Raw genomic sequence first — 19157 nt, forward strand, 5'->3', positions numbered from 1 at the left:
TATGCTAGAGAACGCTGTATTTTGTTTACACTACTGTTCAAGAAAATTATCTCCAAATACAAACCAAACTACACTTAAAAAAAAAAAAATCACAAAACAGGTATCCAAACTTATCAACTAACCGAATGTGTAATACTTAAGAGATGGGTGTTGGTGCTGGCAGGGCAGTGGACAAAAGACAGCTGTGGTCAGGAGTTCTAGTGTCTGTTTAGTAGAGTAAGTGTGTATGGCTGACAGTAAGACATGCCTGTGAGCAACCCTGTCTAAACTTCAGTTTGTAAATACCTGTCCATTAGTGGAGAGAAGGCTGGTGCTGCACATGGAGATATGTGGATATTATTTAATTCAGGATCTACCATTATGTAAGTAGTATTTAAGGGCTGCTCTCTTAAAATTGCTTAAGGTAGGCTTTTTTTTTTAAGTTTTTGTGTGCGTGCACACGCGCCAAGCTATCTGGCGGCCAGAGAGCCAATCTTTCACAAGTCGGTTAAAAGAAGCCCACACGCATACTTCAAGTTTTAAAAACCCAGGGCTGACAGGTAAATAGTTGGTTAACGGGAACAGGGACGAAAACTTTCCTTACGATCAGTAAAGACCTGATCTCCTAGGCAAGAGTAAAGACTTAAGAAGCAGGCAGAAAACGGCGCCCCAGGCCCCCACCACCTCAGCATCCTCATTGGGCTTGTCCTGTGACGTCATATCACCGGCGTCCTGGAGGCGGGACTTCCTGGCTCGGGCCAGCCAGTTTCGGACGCGCCGGAAGTCCCTGCTGAGAGACGTACGAGTCTCCCTGTCGGAAGCTGTCTGAGACCCCTTGTATCCTGGTTCGGGAGGAGGACTTGTGTTTCAGCGAGCGCCAGGTCGGTCGGCACGCTGAGGAGCAGGAGCTGGGGCATGGACAGCCGCCTGCAGGAGATCCGGGAGCGGCAGAAGTTACGGAGGCAGCTCCTCGCTCAGCAGGTGTGCGCCCGGGTGGGAGGGCGGCTCAGTGCGCGGCCGCCTCTCTTTCCCGCCTGCCCCATCTGTGCACCGTCTTCTGCCAGGATCAAGGTCCTTTGTCCCCAGACTTTGATTCCCTGGTCTCCCCACGTTCTTAGCTCCGGCAGGCGCAGTGCCCGTCGGAGTCATCATGGAGAAGACCAGCCAGTGCCCGTCATGGGCTTCGCAGCCCCGTGGCTGCGGGCAGCCTCTTCGGTGGCGGGGATAGACGTGGTGTTTGTTGACTAGGACCGGTGGCTCTTTAGCCACTGCGTTTCTCTTCACCACTTCCGCGGTGTTTCGTGTCTTGCCTTTCTTCCACTTCAGCCTCACTTTTTTTTCTAAACAGTTATTCTTGTCTCAAAGTACGGGGCTTTGTCTGTGTGGGTACGTGCACGTGGGTACAAGTGCTCACCGAAGTGACAGAGGGTTGGATCTGCCTGGACCTGGAGTTATGGGTGACTGTGAGCCTCCTGGTGTAGGTGCTGGGACTTGCACTTAGGTCCTTTGGAAGAGCAGTGCACGCTCTTGGTCACTGAGCTATCTCCGGCCCAACTTCACATTCTTGAGATTGTGTTTTTGTTTGTTTGTTTTTCGAGATAGCTTTGGAGCCTGTCCTAGAACTAGCTCTTGTAGATCAGGCTGGCGTCCAACGCACAGAGTTCCTCCAGCCTCTGCCTCCCGAGTGCTGGGATTAAAGGCATGAGCCACCACCGCCCGGCTGAGAGTGATTTTGAAGGAAGTTTGTATTTTCATGGACTCATGTGAAGCAAACGGAGAGTAAAATTTAGACTCTGTCCTAAAACACAATCTCCCGGAGACTAGTGTTTGAATCCTTACTTTGTAGGTATTAGAAACAGGAGGGAAGTGTGATGGTTACTTAACCAAACAAGGAATGGGTTTCCAAAATTGTTGCTTCCCCTGGCCACTCCTCACTAGAGAATTAGCTGAGCTTTGTCTCTCCAAATATTAACTTCCAAACTTTCGCTTTCATTGAAGCTTGTGGACGAGTGTGTAAGTGCCTGCCGATTAGTAGTAGTACACGTCCAGAGGGTACATATTACACGTTGTTTTACCTGCAATCTGAGGCCTTTTTCATTGCACCATACAGACCAATAAAAGTGGAGGGAAATGTGCAACGCTTTAATGAGGCAGCTTGCTAAATCCATCGCTATATTGGTTCCTCAGAGAACTCGCAGAAGAAAAGGCTTGTATTCTGAGAAACATTCCAACTACTCTCTGACCAAAAAGAGTTAGGGATTTTATGAAGGATTTGAAACTGATGAGCATTTCATATAGTGGAAGAGATATTTCATTGGAGAAATGAAGGCAGGCATATGAAGTGGTATATTAAGAGAATATTTTGTTATTTAAAGTCAGAGATGCTAATTTGCAGCATTGATGTTTTTGTATGCCTTTTCTCTCTGGAGCTGAAGGGACCACTAAATGCAGATTTTCTCATATGTTCTTATCCTTAATATAACCAAACAGTTCCTCATGCTATTCTATGTCCTTGGTCTGACTTGGAAAGTTTTCCTTAAATTGGTTCTGTTCAGCTTAGCCTTTGTTTACAGAATTTCCCCCATGGCCACCCAAGTTGACATTACCATTTTTAAGCTATTAGTAAATTTTATTTAAAACTTTGCCTTAATAAAATTGAATAAATTTTTGTGAAAGCATGGGATAGTTTATGAATCAGTCCTTATGAAGTGCTTTGCCTTTTTTTTGTTATTGCTACAACTGCTAAATTGTGTTTTATTCACAGTTGACTAAGTAATCATCTTAATTTCAAATATGACCAAATACATAAAATATTTTCCAGCTGACAAAGTCTTTCTTAGTTAAAATGATCTTTTAGCTCACTTACAGTTTATTTTGCGAACCTATTGTTAGTGTTATGAGAGGTGCTGCTTTTATAAAATATTTGATATATTAAAAGTTAGCAACACAGTTTGCAGTATATGAATAGTGCATCGTGGTCTGACGTTGGGTTTTTGCTTCCTAGTTGGGAGCTGAAAGTGCAGACAGCATTGGTGCTGTGTTAAATAGCAAAGAGGAGCAGAGAGAAATTGCTGAAACAAGAGAAACTTGCAGGTATGTGGAGCAACTGCTTTTTTAGTGACGTGTTTATGATGTGAAAGGGTATTTTTTTTTTATTTTGACTTATTTGTGGGGGTTATTTGGAGTGGGGAGAGTGAGACACAGTCATGCTGTGTACCCCATCCTTGCCTTGTAGCATTTCTGCCTGAACCTCATGAGAACCGGAATCACTTCTTAAGGTTTTTTTTTTTTTAATGAACAATTAATTGTAGGTATGAATGTGTTGTTAGGAAAATTGTGAAAATGGAGATTTTGGAAACAGGTTTTTGTTTGTTTGTTTGTTTGGTTGGTTGGTTGGTTGGTTGGTTTTTTGAGACAGGGTTCCTCTATGTAGCTTTGGAGCCTGTCCTAGCAATAGCTCTGTAGACCAGGCTGTCCTCAAACTCACAGAGATCCACCTGTCTCTACCTCCCAAGTGCTGGGATTAAAGACATGCACCACCACCGCCCAATGGAAACAGTTTTTAATGTCAGTTAGAAATTATGAAATATTTACTTTCTGAAAATATTAAATTCCCATTTATAAAATAGGTTGAAGTGAAATGTTACACTAATAATTAGCTTACACACCATAAGTAGTGTTAAATTATAATTTTTATGAAATTATAAAAGAAAATAATAATTTAAAAGTGGTATTTATTTGATAATTCAGAAAACATTTTATAATTTTTAAAATTCTAGTTCATCAGTTGTATCAGTTTTACTTACAGTAGATAGTATAAAATATACATAAACTAGTATGAAGGATACATAATTTAAAAGTTTCTTTTCAGAATACAGTTTTTATAGTAGCTTATTTTTTAATTTGGTTGTCTTCTTATTAAAATAAGCTACAAATTATTGCCCCTGACTTTTCGGCATTAGTTTATAAGCTGAATAAATGTATATTTAACCAGGAAACATTTGGCTTTGTTCCCCTAACTTGTTACTACTATAAGCAGATTCATATGCATCTTTGTATTTTCTTGTGTGAAAGTTGCAGTTTACTTTTCAGGGCTTCCTATGATACAGCTGCTCCAAATTCAAAGCGAAAGTGTCTGGATGAAGGAGACACAGATGAAGACAAAGTAGAAGAGTATAAGGCAAGTAGGAAATGAGATGGTTGTATGCATAGTTGAGAAAGAAATCCTTCTAATAGATTCATCTCATTTGGAAAGCTTAATTTTAAGATGTGCTAAAATCCTTATGAGTAACATTTATATTTTTAGTTAAAGACTTGTATCAGTTTGCTCGTTTTATGTAAAAGTATGTGACTTACATATGATTTTATATATATATATATATATATATATATATATATATATATATATATATATATATAAAAACACAATATAGTTTTTGGTAAGTACTGGCAATAATACTCTTTCAGAACAGCGAAAAGATAAATCTATCATAAACTTTGGGTGACAGAAATACAGCAGATTTTGAGGGACTGCAGCAGTCACTTTTGAGTGACATTATTCCATATTAACAGCACAAGATAGTATAATTAAAGTATTTTCACAACACATGGACTCCAAAGCAGCTTTATTATTTCCAAAAGAACCCTAAACCTCACTTCTTTTGATTTAATATAATCCTCTATTAATTTTTGAGAATTTCATGAAGGTATACAGTATATTTTGATCACATTAACCCTTAATTATTCTGCATCCATTGCACCTCCAACTCCTCCATCCCTCCTCCCAACTATATAGCCATATTTAAAACCCAGAGTCTAGTTTGTGCTGCCTGTAGACGGATGTATAGCTATTTACTGGATCATGGTTAACCTACCAGAAACCACACCCCTAAAGAAAGGAGCCTTCCCCCCAAGCAGCACTCAACTCTTACTTACTAGCTCCTTAGCTAGGGATGGGAACTCATGAGCCCCTTCCGAGATGGAATGTTGACTAACTTGATCTTTTACGAGTCTGAACTGCTGCAAGGTCATGAGTACAGCAGACAATTCATCTAGGTCCTCCACAGCCTCTGACTCTTAGAATCTTTCTGTTCCTTTCCCCTTTTCTATTATATTCCCTGAGCCTTGGAGGCAGGGTGTAATATAGATGTTCATTTATGCTTAGTATCCCACAGAGACTTACACTTTGACCAGTTGTGTCTGTATTAACCACTATCCACTGCATAAAGGAACCTCTCTAATGAATAGTGAGAGCTACATTAATCTCTTAGTGTAGAACTAACCTATTTAGAGGGCAGTTTGATATTGTGTCCCCTTGGTTCATCTGGGGCTCTTGAGTTCCCCAGACATTAAGTTAGGGTTAGATTTACAGTATCAGGTTTGCATTTCCTGTGGTGGAGTGGACCTTAATTTCTGTCAGAAATTGGTTAGTTACGCTCATAATATTCATGCCATGACTGCACCATATACATACCTTGCCAGGCCAGTTACTGTATCATGAGGTTCACAGTGGGATAAAGCTGTTGGCAAGTTTTTTTTCCCAGCAGCCTACACGACACTTTCCAGTCTTATAAAACCTAGCAGCAGGGAGGAAGCTTTGTGGTTAGTACCACTTGGTTTCTCCGTGTCTTGTGACTTGAGTATGTGTACCCTTAGCAATGGCGCCTACCATCAGGTTCTGGTGGGCGACCAAAAACAATGGCAGTCTATTTTGGGGGTCCTTTTTGACACCTCTGTCTCAAGAGAAGGTATCCCACAATGGTACTAGGAATTTTATTTGGCAGCCCATAGTTTCTGGAAGGCACATTATCCTCTGTTTAGGGTAACTTGAATTAGCTCCTTTTTCTATGTGTCAGTGTATTCAAATATCTTATAAAATAGTAGATTTCCTAATAACTTTTTCAAACAACCTTGTGCTAGCCAGTTGGCCACACACAGACACACACACACAGACACACACACACACACACACACACACACACACACACACATACTGTCCCCTCACAACCCCTTACACAGCAAAACCTGAGTTTTGTTATCAACATATATGCATAGGCACCTTCACTCATGTATGCATTCCAACATACAGGCACGCATGCCTACACATGACTAAAAATAATAAAAACAGGGCTAAAGAGATGGCTCAGTGGTTAAGAGCACTTGCTGCTCTTGCAGAGGACCTAGATTCAGTTCCCAACACCCACGAGGTGGTCACAACCATTTGTAACTCTAGTTCCAGAGGATATGAGGCCCTCTTCTGACCTCTAAGGGCAGAACACTCATATCCATAAAATAAATCAGCAAATTTTTTTTTAAAAAAGTAAATCTAAAGACTTTAATGCAGTGCTAGGATAAATATATTTGAGGCAAATAAATCACACTGAGCCTTAAGATGCAGTAATTAAATATAGACCATATAGGCATGCCTCTGCCTTCCAAGTGCTGGTATTAAAGGAGTATGCCACCATACCCAGCTAAGTGTATACATTGTAGATGTTTAAATGTTTTCTTAATTTTCCCTTTTCAAGGATGAACTAGAATTGCAACAGGAGGAAGAAAATTTGCCATATGAAGAAGAGATTTACAAAGATTCCAGTACCTTTCTTAAGGTAAAATAAAGAATTTTTCAGTTTTAAAGCTATTTACAGTTAAGCTCTGTGCCTGAAAAGACCTAGCTTGCCTTGGGATGTCTTCAGTTTTTGAGATCTCAGTGTTAAAATAAAGATCTTAAATTACTCATGAAATATTCTACTGATATATAGATGTTTAGTTGTGATAATGGTGTATTCATACCAATAACTGTTGATAAATAATGTTGTATTTAGTTGTGTTTTCAAATATTAGTACTTTTTTCATTTTGACATAATTTGTACAACTTCATAATAAAAACACAAAGTTAGTGTATCTGCCATTGGAGTGTATACTGTGTATTTAATTTTGACCATTTCTTTAGGGAACACAGAGCTTAAATCCCCATAATGATTACTGCCAGCATTTTGTAGACACTGGACATAGACCTCAGAATTTCATCAGGGATGTAGGTATGTCAGATTTATTTGGTCTATAGTGCTGTAAACTATTGCTACATGCATGTGATTTATGCATTTTGTAGATTATTTCTAACAAAAGTTTTTTTCAGACTTTACTTCCTACTTTGGGTCTCAGGGCTTCAATTCTACCCTCCTCTCCTTTAAGCAATGCTATGTCTCTAATTTTTTTATGTAATTTGTATACCTTATAATTAATCCATTGAAATATATAATTCAGTGTTCTTTGAGTGCATATAGACCCTTCTTAGCAACCATCCCAGCATGTGTTATAGAGCATTTGCTTCTCTAAGGCAGTTCTGTACCCATTAGCGGTGGGACCACATTACTTCCTCTAACCTGCCCCTCGGGCTTAACCACTAAGCTACTTTTTTCTTTATAAGTTTGGCTAGCTATTATCAATATTTCATGTAATTAAACTTATACAACATGGGGCCTTTTGGATTGGCTTTTTTGACTTAGCACAAAGGTTATATATAGCATATATCACTACATCTTTTTATTCCCCAGTAATAGTCCATGTGACAAGTAAATGTTACATATATGTAGGTTTTATTTATTCACTTAGGTTTTCAGTAGATTATTATAGTACTCATGTAAAAAGTATTGTGTGGCATACACTCATTTTTCTTTAACAAACACCTAGGAATGAAATTGATGGGTCACATAATTCTTTTAATTTTTTTTAAATGTATTAATTCTGTGTTTGACTTTTGAGGTATCACCCCAAAGTTTTTCACATTCTTTACATTCTTTGTTACTGTCTGTGTCTTTTACTATAGCCACCCTAGTGGATGTTGAATATGCCATTGTGGATTTCTGTTTTATTTGCTTTTGTTGTTTGCTGTTTTGTGTTTTAGTTTTTTTGTAAACTTTTTAAATTTAAATTTATTTTTTGTATATGAGTATTTGCCTACATTTATGTCTCTCTATCTCTTGCATGCCTGGTGCCTTTGGAGGCCTGAAGGAGGGCTTCAGGTCCCCTGAACTGGAGTTACATTTCATTGTGATTTTGAGTCACTGTGTGGGTGCTAGCTCCTATAATCTTTCCACTCCCTCTTGCTTGATTTTCCCTGAGCCTTAGGTGTAAGGTTGTGCTGTAGATGTATCAGTTAGAGTTAATCACCCATAGTTCCCTGTTCTCTGCCTTTTGTATCTAGTCTCCACTTGTTGCTTTAAAACGTTTCTTTGATGTGGGGGTGAGAGTCACACTGACCTGTGGGCATCAGGATAAGTTTACAATACAGACAGAAAGTATACTGTCTTAGGAAATGACAGCAGTAGATTCTCTAAGGCCTGTGACCTCCAGTCACAAGAGTTGACTAGGTTTACTGTACTAGGCTGTTGGTCACCCCAAAATGAAAGTGCCACTGTGGTACCACTGGGGATATTTTTTCACTAAGCCAATCGTTGTGGTCATAGGTTTTAAAGCTAGGTAGGACTACCATTTGCCCTCACCCTCCGAGCTTGATTAGCACCTTCTAATGCTACCAGAGCAATCCTGGGAGGAGGCTTCCAGGTCAGGCCCAGTTCGATTCCTCCAAGTCCTGTGTCCAGAGTATGTGGGGTCAGCCAGGTCTTAACTAGGGTGCTGCACGGGAGCTGTTTTGTGCATCTTTGTTTGTTTTAAGATGGTCTCATTGTGTAGCCTAAGACAGCCTAAACATACTGTCTCCCAAGTGAATATCCTTTTGCCTTAGCCTCTGAGTAGCAGTGATCACAAGTCTCTGCCATCAGGCCCACATTCTGTAGTTTTATTTATAGTTTCTTGGAAACTAATGGAACCTTAGCATCCCATAGGCATATTGACCCACTTAAATATCTTTTAAGGAATTGCCAAATGTTTTGCTTATACATTTTTTTACCTTTGTCTTATTGAATTAATAATTCTTTGTATTTTCTATATATACATACATGATTTATAAATATTTTTTCTCATTCTGCTAGTTGTCTTTTTAGTTTCTTGATAGTATCCTTGTAATACAAAATTTAAATGTGATATAATTAAATTCTGTTAGCTGTAAGCTGTAATTCATCTCTCCTGAAGAATTAATTTAGATGTGATTTTTATGTTTTGTTTTTTTCTCAGTAGTAGGGCTTGAACTCAGGGCCTTGTGTATGGTAAGCAAGTGCCGAACCCTGTTTTATTTTATCAATTTGAGACAGGGTCTTTGTAGATTATTGGACTGACTGTGAACTTGATATGAGGCCCTGCCAAGCCTCCAGCTTGTGATGCTTTTGCTTCAGCCTTTTATAGTGGCTGAGATTATAGGACTATACCAACTCTCCAGACTCTGATTTTAATGTTATTGTAAGTAGAATTTAGGGATAGCATTAAAAAGTTACAATCAATTGTATACTCATATTTGAATACAGACTCATCTCTTAAGATACTTGATTTGCCAAGATAAAGAAATATATATCACACTGTTATAAATTGAGAAGAGGTTTTGTTGATGTATTTTGAGTCAACTGGAGATTTGAATTAAAACTAAACAAAAATACATTATGTTGAGGCAGCAAAACAAACAAACAAACCCAGTGGATATTTTTTATGATAGCATGATACAAGATACCTAATTTTCCCAAGATCTCAATGCCAAGAAACAAGGAACAAGGCTGATTGTAAATCTCCATACACCAAGCAGGACACCTTAACCTTAGATCTGTTTATCAAATCATCCAGGAAGACAGGTTTCAGATTGCTTCAGGTTTTACCTTCTGTTTTGTAGATAGATGATTTAGTCAAACCTGAGAGCAGAACAATTTTCAAACTTTTTTATTTGAAATGTGATCCAGATCACTGACTGATGGAGCTTTACAAGCATTTTCACTTTTATTCATGTTAAAGACTGTTTTAATTACTGTTTTTACTTAGGTGAATGTATTTGTGTAGGGGTATGTTTCATGTGAGTACACGTGTCCCCAGAGGCTGGAAGAGGGTGTCAGATACCCTGGACCTGGACTTACAGGCAGTTGTGAGCCATCTGATGTGGATGCTGAGAACCAAACTTGGGTCTTCTGGAAGAACCGCTAGTGCTCTTACTGCTAATCTATCTCTCCTGTCCCCAGACTTTTAGTTTTCAAGTTAAGATGTCTATGTAATTTATTTTCTTATCAGTGTTTCTTATGTATGGTAAACAAGAATAAAAATGAATTTCTAGTTTTAATTTAAAGTCAAGGAAGACTCATGACTTTTATATTCAACAGTGTTAATTATAGTTGAACTGAAATTTACTTTTACTATTTTTTCCTCCTTAGGTTTAGCTGACAGATTTGAAGAATACCCTAAACTTAGGGAACTCATCAGACTAAAGGATGAGTTAATAGCTAAATCAAATACTCCTCCTATGTAAGTAGTTGTTGCTTTTTTCAGTCTGTTTATTCTGTAACCTAGTCTTTTAGTAAAATGTATTATTTTGAAACTCTGGTGCTTCTTGTTTAATTCTCTAGGTAATTTGGGAGACTTGTGAATTCTGCCTCAGAGTCTCCATCTGTAAGGTGGAGATGCCTTGCTAGGGCTGATAGCATTTGAAACTGCATTACAAAAAGCCTGACTCATGATGCTTTGCTGTATATTCTTGCATTCTTGCTTCTGAGTTGGGAATCACTGTATTATTCTCTACTCAGTAGAGCTTGTTGGGGGCAAGTTTGGTCCTCTCCTGTTGTTACCTGAATGACAGGAAAGTGTTTGTCCTTCAGAGATGGCGATGACTTCACTATAGCCTGTGATTTTTTTCAATCTAAGCATTAAAAGCCCAAGCCCTTAAAGTAAAAGAAAAAAATCCTATATTTAAAGTATTTTGAATTGGGATGTGAGATGGATCCATGAGTAAAGGTGCTTGTTGTCCAGTGATGCATGCCTGATGACCTGAGTTCAAAACCCAGAACCCATATAGAGGTGGAAGGAGGGAACCTACTGCATGAGGTTGCCCTCTGACTACCATATGAACACTGTGTCCTGCCCCTCCCTAGTAATAAGAAATAAAATGTTCTCTTCAAAAGTGTCTTGAACTTAAAATACTTACATACTGTGTGAAAATAAATTTATTAAAGGATAATAGTTTTCATTGGTGTGACAACATCATTAGTATAAACATATTAATGAACAAGTTCATAAAAGGAAATCATATAATCATGTCCATATTTAGACACTCCTAAAGAAGAACTTTGAAACTTAGATCTCAGTTTTCTAACCTAATTAAATAATGATATGCTAGTGCAAATAATAATAATATATAAAAATCCAAATAGAGATCACATGTGAGTGTAGATTTTCAGCGTAAAAATAAATGAAGACCATATTCTTGATATACATGGAGAGTAATATGCTTTTTACTTTGTTGTAAATACTTCCATGTCCTAAGGAAGGTGTTGATTGATGATGTAAAGTCTGCAATAAAACAAAAGACCTGCTGAAGCTATTTAGTAATTATCTCATGATTATCTTGTAAATAATGTTTAGCAATAATTATCCAATAATATTGGGTAAGGGATTTCTTTCATTACCACCGGAGTTATTTCAAAAAGCTTTTCCCGCTCTGTTAGGTACTTACAAGCAGACATAGAAGCCTTTGACATCAGAGAACTGACACCCAAATTTGATGTCATTCTTCTGGAGCCTCCTTTGGAAGAGTACTATAGAGAGACCGGCATCACTGCGAATGAGAAGTGCTGGACGTGGGATGATGTATGGTGAAACTTGATCTGGCGCATTTACCTTTCAGATGAACACCTGCTGTTTGGTCAGAGAGTGGAGTTATGTATACTGCACTGTGGCTTCTTAGTCTTCTGTTTGACAGGCATTGAGGTTTCCAAGGGTTAATGATGTTAGTGAGATCATCTGATTAGCATGTGAGCTGGACTAGAGTACAGTATGAACACAGGGGTGGCAAGAGACTTTCATTACTTACCTGTAAGAGAAGATTCCTGCAGATGCCTGTGCACAAGGGGAACTTGTACTTCAAACACCCAAGCTGTCTGTGGCTCAAGCATATGCCACCACACCCAACTTTTGATTCTTTTAACCTCTGATATTTCTTTCTTTTAACATCTGACTGTTTTTCTTTTATAACCTCTGTAGCAAAATTCCATCATTCTGTAATTGCATTTTTCTGTCAACTCTTTCTCTTGAACACATATGAAAATAAGTATATGTGTCTGTGTTTTTGCACGTGTATGTGTGGTGCTTGTATATGGAATAACAAAGCAGCAGCCTATCTAAGTAACATCTGTAGAGATTCCAATAAGTCTCAATAGTTATTCTTTGGATTTATGATAAGTGAGAAGCTTTGTGCTCTATTATTTTGGTTCCTTCTAGATTATGAAGTTAGAAATCGATGAGATTGCAGCCCCTCGGTCATTTATATTCCTCTGGTGCGGTTCCGGGGAAGGACTGGACCTTGGGAGAGTAGTAAGTTGGTGTTTGTTGTTTGTCCTCAGTTCCTTCTCAGGTGGCTTCTTATGTTCATTGTGGGAAAAAAATATGTTTTCTAGGCTACAAGATTAATGTTCTTTGTCTTTGGTGTCTGAACTAGTTTAAAAATACTGAGAATTAAAAACGTAAAGGCCTTTATTTTGAGATATATCATGTTATATATGATATTTGGTCACAGTGACAAGAAAAGTAACTAATTCAATATATGAAAGACGTATTAACATATATTATGCCTTTGCGTCTTCTCCTGTCTGCACTAGCCCAGAATTGTTGTGACGCTCTGAAATTTGGCATCCCTCTAGAAAATTTTTAAAGATTTAATTTTGAAATTATTTCTAGTGTTTACGAAAGTGGGGTTACAGAAGATGTGAAGATATTTGTTGGATTAAAACCAATAAAAACAATCCTGGGAAGACGAAGACTCTAGATCCAAAGGCAGTTTTTCAGAGAACAAAGGTATTCCTTTTTTACTTTTTTTTAAATTCTCATTCTCTCAAACTGTTCTGAATTACTGTATATTAGGAAACTAATGTCAGTGGTAAGGCTCTTACGCTTGTAAAGTCGCATGAGCATTACAACTTACAAGTGTCCCCTTCATGATCTCGGGCTGTGCTGGAAAAGTGGGTTCCTGTGTATTGTAAGCTGATACAATTCTAATTAAGGTGTATGCTCTGATAGAGAAGTAGTTCTCTAAGCTCAGGAAGAAGAAATGACTGCAGTCCTCAATAGGTGACCAGGTAGTGTCATGTTTGTCTAATCTTACCTTTTTCTGTACAAGAACCCCTGAGGACTTCTGCTGTAGATGACTCTGTCTCGCTAGTGTGAACTGTAAGCTTTTGCATATTACACTTTGGAAGGCACTGGAGGGAGCACCTGTCTTACTAAGTCTTCCTTGAACTAGATCATGTACATGACAGGATTTAGAACATCTCCAGGTTGGTGAAGCTGTGGAATTGCTGAGAGGAAGGTGTGCCTGGGAGCAGCCTAGGATTCAGTTCCATACTCCTTATGCTATTTTTTATCATATGTGTCCTATCTGGCTAGTTGAGATGTGCATCCTTTTATAATAAACATACTGTAGTAAGTGAAGCACTTTTCTTAATTCCATGAGCCACCCAGGCAAACGTTTGAACCAGGGAGGATCATTGTAACCTCCAATTTATATTTATATTTTTAATTCATATAATTGGTCAGAAGCATATGACTTTGGATTCATACCTGAAGGTGGAGTGCCATCTTTGGGTCATAATGCCTTTAACCATTGGGGTCTGTACCACTGAGGTAGGTTGTGTCATAATTGAGTTGATGTGGAGCTACAGTGGGGAAAGTGGAGAATTTCGTGGTTTGGGAAACTGCAGCATACCTGTGTTGGAAGTGAAGTAGGACTTTGAAGTTTTGAGAGAATGTAGGAGTGGGAGAAAGGTTTTTCCCATTTATTTGACAGTTGCCTGACAGCCAAAGACTAGGCTTTCCTGTCTTGATTTTATCATAAAACTATATTCAGAGATCTGTAAAAAAGAAGTTTGTTTCAGAATTGATTGGGGACATTGAAAACATTAAATGCTATGAAGTATGATTGCTGGTAATGAGAGTTATTTGCACTGGTCTGTTGTAGGAACACTGCCTCATGGGCATCAAAGGAACTGTGAAGCGAAGCACGGATGGGGACTTCATTCATGCTAATGTTGACATTGACTTAATTATCACAGAAGAACCTGAAATTGGCAATATAGAAAAACCTGTAGAGATTTTTCATATAATAGAACATTTCTGTCTTGGAAGAAGACGTCTTCATCTATTTGGAAGAGATAGTACTATCAGGCCAGGTGAGACCTCAGTTTTGAAAAAGATAGTTTTATCATTCTTTGAGATGCAATTTTAAGATAATAGGACATAGTGTTGTGTAAAATAAAAGTCTTACATATTGATTCCTCTTCTCTATACGTCACATGTGAGCAGCTTTACCTTAACAAAACTGAGAAGTCAGAGATTTCCCTTATACTCCCTGCCCCTACACATGCATTGCCTCCCCCATTGTCAGTATTCCTTCCATAACTATAAAAGTCCATAACTTATGGTAGGATTGGTGGTGGTGGTAGTGTGTGTCAACCACTGTAATGTTACACTGAGAACTTCTACTGCCGAAGTCTTCAGTGCTCCACTTAGTTTTTGGTTGACACCATGTAATTATACACATTTTTGGGTTCCAGCAATGTTTCTGTCCATGTGTATATTAAGGTCAGGGTAATTGAAGTATATATCACCTCAAGGTTTTTTTTTTTTTTATTGGGAACATTTTAAGTCTTCTATGCTGTTTTAGTTATCACTAATGGTTAACTATGCATTACTATGCAGTGGTCATGTGCGCTTTACTGTCTGTTCTGTGTATTACTTCCCATCCCTCACTCTACCTGGCCTTTTGTAACCACTGTTCCAGTCTCTGCATCTTTCAGGTACACATTTTGTCTCTACCTGTAGGTGAGAATATGTGGTATTTGTTCTTTGCCTGGATTATTTCGGTTAACATATGCCCTCCTGTTCCATTACACTCAATCACAGAGTTTGATTCTTTTTGTAAATGTGGCAGTCACTTTATCCATTCATCCATCGCTTCCATAGCCTGCTTGTGTGAACAGTGCTACAGTAAACCAAAGGACTTTCTGGTTTGAGTTCCTTTAGATATGTACCCTAGGAATGGGATCCTTGGGTCATTCTAGTGTTTAGAGAAACCTCCGTACTGTTCCATACTAGCTGTTCTCGTGTACATTTCCATCAGTAGCATGTGGGAGTTCCCCTTTCTCTGCAGCTTCTCCAGCCATAGGAATTTCTTTTCTCTTTGGTCGTAGCCGTTCTGACTGGGGTGAAATGATACCCGAGTATCATTGTGGTTTTGTTTTCTTGGTTATTAATGGTGGTGGGCATTTTTTCATATCCTTGGCTGTGTGTGTATCTTTTGAGAAAAGTCATTGCCCATGGAAAGATGGCATGAGGAACAGCATTGTTGTGCTCAAATTCCTAGGACCTAAGAACTGAGTATATTTTCTTTAAGAGAAAAGCAGTTTTTTTCAAGACTTAACGAGAAAGCAGGAGCTCCATTTTCAGATAAGTAGGAAAGATATTTATATTCTTTATTAAATGTTAACCTTGTTATATCTTAAAATATTTTTCATTAGCGGTATTCTAACAATATAGCACATGGGTGGGAACAATGAGGGTGATATATCACAAAAGCTGTACTCTAGGATAAGAAGCAAGGTATATGCACATGAACCCACCCTGTGATGATGTGACCATGGCTTTTGTACATTCTGTGCCAGAGGATGATGGCTGTGTGGGTAATTGACCCATCTTTTAAGAATGTGTTGAGGATTTGAACTAGCCCCTACAAGGCCAGTAAAAGAGAACGGAGATGGAAAAGTCTCATCTGCCTTTTTCCCCTTTGTTTCAGGCTGGCTCACAGTTGGACCAACGCTTACAAACAGTAACTACAATGCAGAAACATACGCATCCTATTTCAGTGCCCCCAATTCTTACTTGACTGGATGCACAGAGGAAATCGAGAGGCTTAGACCCAAGTCGCCTCCTCCCAAATCCAAATCTGACCGCGGTGGTGGAGCTCCCAGAGGGGGGGGAAGAGGGGGAACATCTGCTGGCCGTGGTCGAGAAAGAAATCGATCCAATTTCCGAGGAGAAAGAGGTGGCTTTAGGGGTGGTCGTGGAGGCACACACAGAGGTGGCTTTCCACCTCGGTAACTTAAGGACACTTAACAATGTCCCCTGTGACTTTGGTTGTGGAGACTCCTTTAGAACTGACTCCCCGCTTGCACTTTGCTTTAGTTTCTCATGCTGTCAGAAAGATCTTAGCTGCCCCCACCCCACCCCAGGTCCTCGCAGTGTCACAGACACTGCAGCTGTGCTCAGGGTAGGTGAGTCACGTGCACGCACAGGACAGAGTGGGACACTCAGATACTGACGTGAAATAGGTAAGCAGGGGCTTCTGCGTCTCAGAATCATGACAGGAGTCAGTGCCATGTTTCGCCGTGGCTTCCACAGCAATGGGAGACTGGGAACCTGGGTAGAACACACTGGGGGCAGGTGGTGAGCCTCTTCGGGGCCTTTAACAGTTTCTTGTTGAAACACTAAAAGATGTAGAGCGTTTCCCCCTTAGTTTTAAACCCTAAAGCGTACCTTTAAATATCATTTGAGTACTGAAGACTCGGGGAGATGAAACAAATCATTTTCTTCCAGATCAGGATCTGAGGGGTGCTGGGGCCCTCAGGATAGGTAAAGGAAGAGGTAGAACTTAGTAGATTTAAAAACCAAACCAAAAGCTTATCATAACGAAAATTGTGCAGCTGCAGGTGACTCATAATCATGCTTCTTAAGGATGCTTCTTAAGAGGCACATACCCAGATTGGAGGGCAGAGGTGTGGACTTGACCTTGAGCGGACCTTCTAAGATGATTGATGTTTCTTAACAAAGGTGAAAACAGATTTTCTGGGGGGTTGATTTAAACATTTTACAGAATAAATGCTCGGTGATGAAGAAATGACATAAATCTTTAAAGTTTCTAATGAAAAAAAATTTACGTAAAAGCAATTACAAAATACCCTCAAGAATATAGCTTGGGAAATGGAACTGCTGTTGCCTTTTATTAAAACAGTGGTGCGTTTGTCTCCACGGGGCTGGTTGTCACTGGCTGTGGAAAGCTTCATACTGTTGCCTTTCCACACCTTAACTCATGTGTGAATGGATTTGGAAATGCCAGATGAGGTAATACTATTATTGTTCTTGCTAACTCCTTTTTTTTTTATTTTGCTGTAACTTTTCTAATAAAACTTTAAAACTTTGAAATTTGAGGTTTTTTTCCTTAAATACAGTTATTGTTGTTACCTAATGGAAAGAGCCTGACCTACAGTGAAACTCTTTTGGATTGCATTTGAGTTCTACTTGTCAACGTTAGGCATCTATGACAGCCCTATGGACACAGTTTGAAGGACTTACACTTTAAATGACTGATGAATTTGGCTTCCTCAACATGTGCTTTCTAGTACAGACAACCTTTAGATATCACAAGAGGTTAGAATGTTTGCTGTAATGGTGTTTTTAGTTAAAGTAATTATAGATTATCCAAAAACAAAACTGTATGCTTGATTTGACCTGTAAGGAGAAGGTAGGGTTTAACGGTGGGTTCCTAGGCGATCTGACTAAGGAATTCCTTCCTGCCATAGATGCTCCATCAGAATCTCACGTTCTGCGTTCTGGGCATAAAAAACAGCGGCAATCTGGTGTTCACTTGGCCTAGGCTCCTATCCGGTGTTAATAGTTGATCTCACAAAGAGAGAGTAGTTTTTTGTTTGGGTTTTTTTTTTGTTTTTTTTTTTTTTTTTTTTTTGTAGTTTGGAACTTAGACCCACAGCTCATCTTATGTAGACAAACTGTAAGAGTAGAGTTGGTTGAGGAAAGAAGGTAACAATTAGAATTCATCCGTTTACAGTGTGGTACCAGCTGTAGTGGCGCACACCTTTAATCCTAGTACTTGAACGCCAGGCGCAGTGGATATTTGTGAGTTCATATTGTCACAGAGTTCTATGAAGACAGAGTTTTAGTTGCTTCAGTTGTTCCTCAACAGTAAAAGTTGTGACATAGCTTTATGCTTTTCTATTTAACGTTTCTAGAGCCATGTGCCTGGCATGACAGCATTCAGCTCCAGGTGGTGTGGCCAAGGTAGTGTTCATTTACAGCAGGAGCAATTCTTCCCAGGCTTTTATTTCAAAGGATGAGGAGTAGGAGGCCCAAAGTGCTTCGACTTTATGCTCCACAGGGAAGTAGTTGATCTTGCCTACAGTTACGGAGTGGAGAGTGCTGTACCCGAGCAAAACTGCGTCCTCTTCTGTTAGCGCAGCTTATGGAGATGGTGGGCAGGAGTAAAACAGCTTGGTTGTGAAGGGTAAAGCTGACAGCCTGGAAGTACAAGGGAGGCAGCTCACACGTTCAGAGTGCAGTGGCTGTATGGACCCTGTGGCTTTGGTGAACTGGGGAGCTACCTTTTGAGCCCTGATGTGGATGGAGAAACTTAAACCACATAGACCCATTCTGCTAAAGCTACGTAAGGGCCACAGATTATTCTCACTTAAGGTCACCTGTGGACAGAGGTAAAATAGATTGTTACAGCTGTTACTAGGAGCAAGCCTAGCCTATGTCTTTATACCCATCTTAATTGCTGGTTTACATTCTGATTAGTTATAGCAGCTTTATTTTAAAGTATGCTGGAGGCCAGGAGTAGAGAAATGTTTAAGGCCCTGGGCTCAATCTTAAGTATACCAGACACACCACCAACACAACAAAATACATAAAATGCTCTAATATCAGGGTTCATGTAGGACTTTTATCACCTTCCTGTCCTTAACATTTATTGATTAGAGTCTGAAATTTAGCTTGAGTCTCAAGTCTACACAGTCAGTCTTGAGCTAAAAGTCTAGGACTTCCCATAACATTTCTTCAGCAAACTCACTCTCTGGATGAACATACTGCTGCTGCTAAGCCCTCTGTGATTTACTCAGGTCTGAACATGGTTAGTGATGTTGCACAGAAAAAAAAAAAACTTTAGTCAAAATAATTTGGACAACTTTTCCAATAAGCATTTTCTCTAGAGCTAGGCAGAATGTTCAAAGATCACCATATGTATGTGTTAC

General features: G+C 39.2%; 1 protein-coding gene across 1 annotated transcript; it reads left to right on the top strand.

Moving 5' to 3' along the window:
- Positions 1-748: 748 nt before the first annotated feature.
- On the top strand, positions 749-17316 carry Mettl14 (methyltransferase 14, N6-adenosine-methyltransferase non-catalytic subunit). The gene is made up of 11 exons (XM_048456798.3): positions 749-960; positions 2984-3072; positions 4072-4159; positions 6507-6587; positions 6932-7019; positions 10287-10377; positions 11574-11715; positions 12346-12438; positions 12802-12918; positions 14078-14288; positions 15911-17316. Exons 1-11 carry the CDS (start codon positions 895-897, stop codon positions 16213-16215), a joined length of 1371 nt encoding a protein of 456 aa, XP_048312755.1. The 5' UTR covers positions 749-894; the 3' UTR covers positions 16216-17316.
- The last annotated feature ends 1841 nt before the right edge of the window (positions 17317-19157 follow it).

This window comes from Myodes glareolus, chromosome 17, assembly GCF_982192425.1.
Source record: "Myodes glareolus chromosome 17, mMyoGla1.1, whole genome shotgun sequence".
In the NCBI taxonomy this organism is placed as follows: domain Eukaryota; kingdom Metazoa; phylum Chordata; class Mammalia; order Rodentia; family Cricetidae; genus Myodes; species Myodes glareolus.

Bases quoted from the DNA above. Each gene is read 5' to 3' on its own strand.
- Mettl14 (XM_048456798.3), top strand. From the start codon at position 895: ATGGACAGCCGCCTGCAGGAGATCCGGGAGCGGCAGAAGTTACGGAGG. The intron at 961-2,983 runs GTGTGCGCCCGG...TTTGCTTCCTAG, and splicing joins GGCAGCTCCTCGCTCAGCAG to TTGGGAGCTGAAAGTGCAGA. The intron at 4,160-6,506 runs GCAAGTAGGAAA...TCCCTTTTCAAG, and splicing joins ACAAAGTAGAAGAGTATAAG to GATGAACTAGAATTGCAACA.